The 11,107-nt window shown below is 37.4% G+C and overlaps 1 protein-coding gene across 1 annotated transcript in view; it reads left to right on the forward strand.

The window, feature by feature from the left end:
* The first annotated feature begins 6,983 nt into the window (after window positions 1-6,983).
* The window catches only part of EML4 (EMAP like 4), a 114,028-nt gene continuing 109,904 nt past the window's right edge, over window positions 6,984-11,107 (forward strand). Inside the window, exon 1 of the mRNA XM_010706753.3 lies at window positions 6,984-7,151. Within this exon, the coding sequence (XP_010705055.1) occupies window positions 7,127-7,151 (25 nt within the window). The 5' untranslated portion in view covers window positions 6,984-7,126. The remainder of the gene's footprint in view (window positions 7,152-11,107) is intronic.

Here is an 11,107-nt window from a genome sequence, read left to right on the forward strand (position 1 = left end):
TTTTCTGAAGTCTTCTGACAAGTTTAATTGCTCCAAACCAAACAAAACCACCCCCAGGCATGTACACACACTTAAATAAGCCATTTAGAAAAAAGCTGCATTCACTATGCAGGTTTTGGGAGGCCTATTGAAGAGGGGCTAGGTGAAACCAAGGGGAAAATGGTAGTGAGATTTATACTCTGCTCTGGGGAAGTGCAGCTCTTCAGAGCTGCTGACTCTCACTGGAGTAGAGCTGCTGTTCTAGGGGCAGTTGTTGTTGGGGCAGTGCACCTTTCATTAAGGAACCTTTACCGAATGCCTAGTATAAAGCTAACGCAGCTCCATACCATCCCCTCCAACCCTGTCACTGTCACAGAGAGCAGAGCTCAGCACTGTTTCTCTGCTCCCTGTGAGGAGCTGCAGCTGCCATGAGGCCTCCCCTCAGCTCCTTTGCTCTGGGCTGAGCAAACCCAGGGACCTCAGCCACTCCTCACACACCTTGCCTTGTGCATTCTTCACCATCTTTGTAGCCCTCCTTTGGATGCTCTCTGTTATGTGTGCGTACCCATTTTCAGTCATATTTAAATAAATACCCATGTATTTAAAAAGGAGAAAAAAACACTACTTTGTAGCTTTAGCTGATGCTAAAGATATAAACAAAAAGAAGTGAGAGGGTTGTTTGAAATTCACGTGTTCGTAGGTGATTTAGCAAGAGGTTGTACTGGGTGATCTCCTTATGTCCCTTCCAACCCATACTACTGCCACCCTAAGTGACCAGTGCTTTCACTGGTCAATACCATTGCTAGTATTCTTTTTCCTTGAAGCGGTGGCTTGGTTTGTTCATCCTTTCCATCATAACATATGAAGATGGGGAAATAACTCTTCCATTTTTGTTTAGTTTTAAATTCAGAAGGATCTAAAATTTTACTGCATTGCTTGCTTTGAAAATGTAACATTACCTGTTTAAAAGGCAGGATGTAATAGATAAGGAAGAGGTGATTAGTCAATGATATTGAAGAAATTCAAATCCTCATCAGGCGTTCTAGGAAGAAAACTGTTTTCAAAGGTGCACTTAAGCTGTGTTTAAGGTTTACTTTTCCAAATTGAAACAACTGTTGCACCTGTTGATGTTAGTCTGCTTTTTCTGTATCAACCCAAACGTCTCTTCATGCTAGCAATGAAGCAAAATGAACCCACTTTGTTGCTTATCTTGAGGCTTTTGATTTAATTTGCTGTTATAGCACTGATCTTTTGTACTTCTGTGTGCTAGAGATGGAATCTCTTGATTTGTGAATTCTGGAGATTCAGAAACAAATGTATCCTTCCTCAAAATACTAATTGTGCTTTACCACGTGTACTTTTCCTCTTGGGCTGACCAAAAGGAACTGCCAGTATTAGGAATCTTGTAGAACTTCCATGGAGGTGCTTAAAAATAACCAGACATTCCTCTTTTCTGTTTTGCTTTAGTTGTAGAATAATATTTTCGTTCTCTGCTTTGGTGAGTTATGTGTTTTGCTTGAATATAGCTGATAGCTGATGTATAGCTGATACACGAAATACCATAAATGGCATCTCCAGTAGTCTAAGTAGCTGTTGACCTATACATTTTAAGCTTAACTCATACACTTAAGATGAAAGTAGAACTTCCATAAATGAGTTATCAGCTCTTTCCTTTCAGACACTTATTTATTTTTTTAGCTTTTTATTGCTGAGTTTTTGAGCATAAAGTAACAGTAATGGCATTTTTAGGAAGAATAAGCAATGGAGAACTAATTTACTCTCCATTAAGACAGCCCCTTAACCTTCAGGCTATTTCCAAGAAAGCGTTTTCCTCCTGAGGCATGCATTCCTGCAGTTTGACAGTGCTCAACAGGGGACATATGTCAAATCAGAGACAGAGAATAGGTAGGCATGAAACAAAATCCTTACCTTCTAAAATGCTAGAAACATATTCTGAATAAGAATTTTAAAGGAAGAGGTGTGTATGACTTCAGAATTTACATGAAGAGCTGGCATTACTGTTTGTGCCTCTGTAAAACAGTCTGGAACGTCTGACAAGTGGAGTGAGCCAAAAGATAAAGGTATTTTTAAAATAACTTTTTTCTTGGATTCACATTTGAATTTGAATCAAAATTTGGACTTGAATGTAGTTCACAGAATAGACAAGTGCAAAATTGATTTTTAAATGTCTCAATTTTGAAAGATCTCTGCATGTGGCAGAAACAAGTTACAATTAATACTGTTAAGTAGTATTAAAATACTGCTGTATTTAAACAAACAAAATTCCCAAACAGGTAAGTGGGGGCTGGAAATTATAGTGTACTTAAATATATCTAGATACAGTGAGAAGCTGTACTAGATTACAGTTAAAATGGAGAAAGAAAAAAAAGAACTGATTGTCCTGACTTGTATTTTGCATCAAATTGTGCTCTAGTGGGCTTAATCATAAGCTTTGCTCTTTTTTTCTACATCTAGAACAAGGTCTCTTAAAAATGTTTTATCTATTTAATCAACTTTCCCAACATTAACCAATTACTGATACAGACAATATCAGAGATATAATTAGAATTGTGTATATTAGGCTGTTTTGTTTTGTTTTTGCTTATGGTAAATGGAAGATTTTCTCATTGATTCAGGTTAGCTGAAAGATTTAAAGTTATCATTCAAAATGATACACACAGTTTTTCCTACTTATACTTTTAACTTGGAATATGAAGGAAGAATTTTTTTTTTTGCCAGTGTAAGAACTTTTAAAAAATGCAGTTTTCCATTGAAAGGTGTTTGTTGGACTTCAGAATTACTGATCTGGAAAGAGGATCTAAGCTGTGTGTGCTTTCACGGGTTCCCTCAGTTTTGATTGCCTGCGTTCTGAGGAAGAAAATAGAGACACCTGACTGCAATTTTCTAAATTCTATTACAGCAGTTGTAATTATTTAAACTCAGGCATGCTGGACATGATAAAAATAAAAATTAAAAAAAATATATCAGTTAACAGTTAAAGAGTTTTCCTCTTCTGTCTTCACCCCCACACTTTTTGCTTATTTAAAACTAAAGCAGATTAGCCTGGACTGGAAAATGTTTTGAATATCTTCATAATACATAAAGGAAACTAAGCCATGTTCATGCATCCTGGTATGGGCAATATGTGGTTTTGTTGTGAACATCAAGGTTGTTAATAGTTGCCTAATTACCCTAACTAATATACAGGAAAGCACATAAAAATTAGAAACTCTAAGCTGATAACTAATGTCAGTCCATACAATTACAGTGAATTTGTGGAGGAAGGATTTATTTCCCTCCTTCCTAGCCCTTCAGACAAATTCCTGATAGCATTAACTTAGGAAGGTAAAAAATTTGAGTAATTAAATTTAGATCGTAAAAGTTTTAAGTAACATCTGGTCTCAGAAGAGGAGGAGAAAAAACGAACACACCTCCTCTCCTTAAAATAAAATGCTGGAGGAGGGGGGAAGGGAAGTTGGGAGACAAGTAATAAAGCAAGACTGAGTCAACAGGGATCTTTTAGAAAAGGGAAATTCAGCCCTGCTGAAACTAATACAGAGAGTCATAAAATGCTTGAGACAAATGTATAGGAAGGAAACCAGAATGGGTGATAGGTCTGTGAGGCAGATGGCCTGTTCTGTAATGTGTCACTTCACAAAAATAGGAAGAGTTGCAATAGTTCCTTCTGTAATTGGTAGTTAAATGAAAAAGTAGAAGGGCTGTGGTGGTGAATACTTCAGTTTTGTGGACTTTATTTTGTCTTATTAATAAGAATGAATTATTTTCAAGCTGTAGGATGGTGCTTGGTCTGGTGCGCTGAAATACACATAGCAAGCCGTTGTGACCAGATGAATATACCAAAAAAGTTCCATTGAATTTGGAGGATGAGGGAGTTGCAGTGTTCCAAAAATGTGCATTCTTGCTGTCACTGCGAATAGTAGGGTGAAATGACAAAAAAAAAAAAACTGTAAGAATCATCAGTTACTATTTTAGTTAAGAACTGGGCAAACTCATAAAGAAATACAGAGTAACCTGATGAATCAGCGGGAGGGAATGACAAGGAGACAAGAAAATTATGTTGGACTAATAGGATTTGCAGAAGTTTAATTACTGTCTTGTGAAGGAAGGGAGAAGGATGAACACTGAGTGTACAGATTGAAATGGAACCTTGATGTAGTCTCGAAACCAAGGTTAAGCAACCAAACTTTAAATACAGGGAGGAAAACAGAGCGCTTTATCTATGTGCCTGCCTCTAAGGGATTGAAAAGAGGGGTGGGGGAAGTATTTGAAACAATGGAAAGGTAGAGCATCGCCTGTAAACAATGAGCAGCTGGTGAAACTGAACCCAAGGAAAAGGAAAAACACCCACCCGCTCTTTTTTCCCTATCCTTGTTCTCACAGACGTAATGTTTACACTGAAACATTCTCCTTTGGAGAAGCTAAAGCAGAGAGCTATGTTAAGATTTGGGATGATTTAGTCTTTCATATGGGTAGCAAGTAGATGTTACAGTAAATAAATAATCTATGTTTAGAAAGCTACAGTTATACAGTTATCATGCTCTTGGGCATAAGCATGTTTCAGAGGTGTTTTCCTTTTTTTTTTTTTTTTTTCATTTTGGGGAGAAGCATTTTTGAATGCGTTTTTAACGTAAATGAAGAAGCAAATAATGACTATTTTAGAAATGTGCTGTTGGTTAAATGAACCAGTAGTCAGAGAATGGCAGAATCATTGGGGTTGGAAGGGACCTCTGGAGAACATTCCCTAAGTGAACAGTTTTTATCTGAAGCCCAGCCCTACTGCATGGGTAGCTCTCAGCTTCTGTGTGCCTCAGGTCCTCCAGAGGCTACAGGAATGTTCCTTTAGTGGTGTGGTTTGTCTACTTCCTTTTTCATGTTGATGTCACGCTGGGTATGGCGGGTCTTCCCTTTAGTCCTTCAGATTTCTGAGGTCTGTTGTGAAGTTTTCAAAAGCTGGTGCATGAATTATAGGCTGAATTTGTAGGATGTGGGTATTTTGTCATGTCAGGCAGGAGACCCATCTCAGTCTGGCTGTGTCACAGAATTGCAAGGGTTAGAAGGACCACAAGAGAGCATTGAGTCCCACCCCTGCTTCCAAAGCAGGTACCCTACAATAGGATGCATGGAATGAAATATGTTTAGAGGGGTTTTAAGTTTACTGTGTGCTTAGCAAGTACTCTTACTCTCAATTGGCCAGAATGTGTTACAGAGCACATCTGCAAAGCAGTTTGCATGCCTATTGGACTTAGACTTGAGTTTGTTACTTTTGTACTCAGGTGTGTGTGTACATAAATAATTCATGTGTGAATTGCTTACGCAGGCGTGTTCAAGCAGAAAACTCACACTTCAAATGCTGTATGTCATGGATGCAAAGTACTTTCTTGGGCATGAGGAGGCCTCATGTCAAAGTGTTATCTCAGTATGTACTTCTGAAGCTTGCTAAAGGAAGGCGCTTTAACTTCCTTTTATTACTGTTTGCACTGAATTATGGCAGTTAATCATTGCATGTGTGTGTGTACGTGGAGAATATGTCCATAAAAGCAGTAAATCATAAAAGCAGTAATTCAAGTTCTTTGCTTCAACTCTGCTCTGAATCAAATCTACCTGTGTGTGGTTTTTCCTGTGTTAGTTGCTTTAAAAGCATTTTTCATTCAGTAAGCACCAGTGAACAGTGTCTTACCAAAAATGCTCTTGGAATGCTTGTTTGTAATTGTTTTAAATTCTGAAGCACAGTAAGGCTGAAATATAGTTGTGCATCCTGAATTATAGTTCAGTGTAATGAAGCAGTAGATACGATAATGCATATGTTTGTCAAAGGCAAAAATAAACAGACAGAAAAGCAGAAATTGCATTGTTTTCTTCATTATCACTCAGTATGTGTTTGAAAGTAATTGAACGAGGAATGTAAGTTGAATTAAAGGAAGCTCCTATTTTTACCAGTTGCATAGGAAAACCCATGGTAATACCTTTCCTCTCCTTGATAACCTTCAAGAACATGCTGGTGTCTCTCTAGTCCAGTAATTCGTATTTAACTTCATTTACCATCAGTTCATTTGAAGAAAGGTACAAAACCTCGCTGCCAGACCAATGCAGTGTGACCTTCCTCCTTGGTTTTAAAAGAAGTTGTTTTAAATTCTGAAGAAGCGTGCTTTGCATTTCCCTTTAAAACACTTGTGGGTTTTTTAACCTTGTCTATTATATGTGTTTCAAAAATGGACTTTGTTTTTTGATGTCTGTTTTTGTTACTATTAATCTGAATATATATATTCCTGGAAAGTGGTATTTTTAGGAATAATTGGATATTTTTACTTGCATTTGTTAAATGCAGATGTTTTTATTAATGTAAGTACAACAGTACTTCTATTTAGAGTGCTATTCTAGTTTGGGGGAATATAATAATATAAATTGTGTAACTCTTATTAGTCATTGTGAAAATGCACCTTTTCCAAATCTTAGCTTTCATTAGATTTCCTAATATAAGTGAGAACAAAGTCCTCAATAAATATTTTTTTCTCCTGTTCTTAACATTGTTTTGAAGACAACTTTTTTTTTTCTAGCAAAATCATTCAAACAAAACATACTAAAGCAATACCAAACAAATCATTTTGATTGGAAGGAATGTTAAAATGAGTTATAACAGAAGAATATTATTGCCTTTTTGTGAATCTTTGTGTTTCCTTGTGGTCAGTTTGAAGGAAGTAAGTACTTTGCATCCTGCTGAGTGTGGGAGGCTTGGTGTTAACTTTTTTTAAACCATTATTTGTGACTGACACATCCTGGTGTAGTTTACTCTTCCCGCTAGTGACCTTGAAAGCATGTCTGTGCAATAATTGGTTTTTGCTGGAACAAAAGATAGTTCTGTCTAAGATTTGTTTGAATTCAGGAAGCTGTGTTTGCCAAAGTAAAAACTTGGTGACGCAACTATGTCAGGTTTCAGCAGCCACACCTCTGCTAAGCAGTTTTAAGTTTTCAGTTTTAACCTTTGTACATAGCTGTATTCCTCTTCCAACAAAACACCAGAGGTGGTTTTCTGCCATCTATTGCAGTGGAGTTGTTCAAAAGGAACACGTGTTGTTGAGGTTGGTGCGTTCTCTTAGCTTTGTGCTAAGTTGACTGGACGGTAGGATAGATGGACTCTCTTCCTAATCATTACGGTAAGGATAACTCAGTATTTATAAGTATTGAATAGTGTAGATTGTGTAGGTTTTGTAGAATAGCATTTCATACTGCATTTGATACCTGAGGAGTGGGGGAAGAAAATAAAGGAATGGCTATGGCTAGACTGCAGTTGCCATCCATTGCAAGGGATGAGGGATTGAATAGAATAGGCATGCATTCACTGTCATTGTACAGTTTTTAGTGTGGCTATTCGGCTTTTTATATTGGTGTAATGCGAGAATACCTTTCTAATGGGTCATGCTGCTGAAAGTGCTCCTTGTATAACTGTGTGAATATGGTTTTCACTGTTTAATGACAAGGATTTGTTCTCCTGTGATTATGGATTTTGTAAGAATCTTTTCAAAATTAGTGATTTTGAATGGCGATTACAGTTCTGAAGCATATTTCACTGTGAGCATAATGAGTATGCTCTAGGGAGGATGGGACTGGGTTTCTGATTAGCACAATGCATCTCCATTACTTAGCTGAAAGTGAGCAAGTAATTAAAAATTAGAGATTCTAATTCTTTCCGGGGTTAAAAAAAAAAAGTTAATTTTCAGTGTCTTGAAATCAAGTCCTGAAGGATCATCATTTCAAAAGCAGGTCCATCTATTCCTGCCCAGAGCTATCTATATTTATTTGTGTGCATTCACATGCAGCTAACTATCAAATACTACCATTTTATAGCAAAGCTTCTGCAATTTGTCCCTTAAACAAAAAAAGCTAATTTCTTTTACCAAGCTCACAAGTATTTGAAGTGTCTTCTAAACATCTGGTAAACCTGAAAATATCGTGACACTGTGCTGGATGTTGCTGAGCTTTAGCTTTTGCATTAACGTGGGTAGATAAAAGGGCTGGATATGATGAAGTGTCCTGCACTTGGAGAGCATTCAGTGGCTACTTAATGCTCTTCTCCAGCCAAGCATAATGCTAGGGGCCAAACTTGTTTAGTGTAGAAGTAAATAAAGAAAACAGACTTTTGCAAATTATTGGTGGAGGACTAGTAGTAGCTGGTGAAGTCTCTGTGGCGTTCAGCTCTCCTCTATTGATTATCCTGAAGTTATCACTAAGTAACTGGGTGGATGTCAAACAGCCTCATGGAAAGCAACTTGTCTGTGGTGGATGGAAAGCCACCTTTTACTTACCAGCATTTTGACTGATTACTGCCTTTCCCTTGGACCTCTGAGTAAGTAGTAAATGAAGAAATGTAAAAATGGGATAGTATGAAAATTTGGGAAGTGCTTGAAATATAATCTAATTTTAAGATGTTGTAGATGAGTGTTGCTTTTCTGTCTGCGTTTTGGATATAAAACGTACCCATTTTGTGAGAGAACCTTTGAGAAGGGTTAGATTGTGCTGTTTTGTTTTTTTTTTTCTTACTAAGGAAATAAGTACAATTCAGAGCACTGATAATTGACTACTTAAGTTTAATTCCATGCAGAGATGATCCTTTTACTTGAAGACAGATTTACGTGATATTCACAGTCTATTAATCATTCTTGCAATGCCTCCCTGCAAGACTATTGGCAGTCATATTCATTACTCAAAATATACCTGTTTTCAATTAGCTTGAGGAAAATTCTCTAGACGTGGAGAGAACATACATCTCTATTACCTACCCTGAGAATGAAACGGCCAAATACATTTGCATGAAGATTACCAAAGTTTACTCTGCCTAAAAGTGGTACATGCTGTGTTTTCAATGGGAGAGGATGGTAAGATTTAGCAGAGCTGCCTTTGAAACTTTTCTAATCCCGAGACTTAAAATTGTGATCAAATGTCTAACAGAACCTAGGAAATAAGCACAGCAAAAAGAGGTTTTGACTTGGAAAGATTTCAAAAAAGCCATCTGTGGCCACTACAGTCTATGCTGGAGTGAGCTGTACAGACGCTAATTTGTCAGGGATAATGGCAAGGCAAGGTGATGCCTTGCTTATTGTAGTTTCTCTTTGGGATTGGATGGGAGACTAGTACTGCTATTTGTTGCTTTAACAGCACTTTACTGTATATTCACAATGAAGTCTTCCCTCTTTATATCTCTGGGGGGGGGGGGGTGAAATGGAAAACTTTTAGCTTTGTTTTGTCCTGCATACAACACACAGACATCCTTACTTTCTGTTTGCAGCTGCCCACTGAGGTATTCTTTGCTTAAAAGAGGTTGCTGGGTCCTTGTATCTCCAGGTGTTATAGCAGATTGTTCTGTGCTTTTGGATTATTTCTTACATAGCTAGGTCCACTTCACTTGTATTGACTTTTTCCTTTCAGTTGAAGGAGAGGCAAAGGGAGACAGCCAACTTTCACCAGAACTCTCCCATTCTCCCAAAGGGGGATTTAAATAGTTTAATTGGAGACTTTTTGCATTGAAAATCCAGTTTGTGTGAACTGGCATACCTATAAATGAATGAACAATGTCCCATTAACACAGTAAATTCTAAACCCTTTTCTGAAGGTAGAATGGGTGATCTTGATCTGTGTAAGGTTGCCAAAGTAACTGTTTGTTGAAAACTTATGGCTTGCGTTTAGCTGGAACAATGCATCTGGCCTTCAAGTTAAGCCTTTTTCACCGTCTGGTCAAGGATGAAGAGCTAATTTTAGTATGCTTTGCTTTTAGTGAACAGATTTTTAAGGGTACAGTATTAACACATGCAACTGTTTGCTAAATCTCCAGTGAAAGAGGTGTTTTGCTTCAGCACTTTTTGACATATCAAACTGTTGGCGATAGGAAGTTATTTTAGGAAAATCTTCTTGGCCTGTTCTAGAGGGGATTGGGAACTTCAGGAAAGTACATGTGCACGTGTGTACATGAATTCAGCTTGAATTCATGTACACGTGTGTTTTGAACATGTGCTCAGCAATGTCTGCTTCTTCTTACTTTACGTAAATATTTACATTTAATATCACATTTGTTTAGATTAAAATCATGTTGTTTTCTGTGCTGCCTGGTAAATGCTAACCATTTGACAATATGCAGTTACCTCGTAGTGAAAAGAAGTGGGATTTTTGAAATGTGTATAAAACTGAGGCTAATGTGAGACTGCTCTGAAAGTAATGCCTTCTGTTTTATTATTTTGTCCTATGCCATCAGAGGTAGATGGTTGTGTTATAGCAGTAGAAGTTGAATCTTCCCACCTATATTCCATTACGTGTTGTTACCATGCAACAAATGGCAGCAGAGGTGTACTCTGACAAAATCGCATCGGAGGTGGAACTGTGTATGAAGCAAAGAGGTGCACTGAATTTCTCCTTGAAGAAAAGAATGCACCCTTTGACACTCTCTGAATCTTGTTGAATGTTTATGGAGACAAAGAGGATGTGAACACAGTGAGGAGGCAGTGGGTGATGTGTTTCAACTGTGGTGACAGAGACAGTGGATTACCTCTGCTCATGCAGGTTGTTACAAGCATGCAGGCTCTTGTTCATTGCTGGTGACAATGCATAGCTAAATGGTGGTGACTAGGTTGAAGGATGGTGTTTTTATCTGAGAACATGCTCTACTAAATAGTGTTATTGAGCTCTGTATATCTATTGTAATAACCATGGAAGTAAATAGGGGACGTTACTTTTGGAGTGACTTATATATATTCTGTGACAGGAGACATTAAAGTCTAAAGAGACTAAGGAGACATTAAAGCATTAACACCTACTAGTAAAGGAATTATTTGTATTTATAAGAAGAACAAAGGAAAGGAAAGCCCTGAGCATCTTTAGGTGATGGTTCAAGGGGGTAGCAAGTTAATACAAATTGCAGCTTATATCTAGCTTTTATTTTAATGTATCTAGGGTCTTACTGATCCACAGTTCTTATGAATACAAAAGCTACGTGTGTAGCTCTCTACTGTAGGGCTTCTGAAAAATACCATTTGTCCTTTAATTGCACCAAAACTTTAACTGTAACTTCACAAGCTGTAACTTTAGATTCTGTTTTTCAATTACATCAATTCCTTTTTTTTTT

Source organism: Meleagris gallopavo, chromosome 2 (genome assembly GCF_000146605.3).
Source record: "Meleagris gallopavo isolate NT-WF06-2002-E0010 breed Aviagen turkey brand Nicholas breeding stock chromosome 2, Turkey_5.1, whole genome shotgun sequence".
Lineage (NCBI taxonomy): Eukaryota > Metazoa > Chordata > Aves > Galliformes > Phasianidae > Meleagris > Meleagris gallopavo.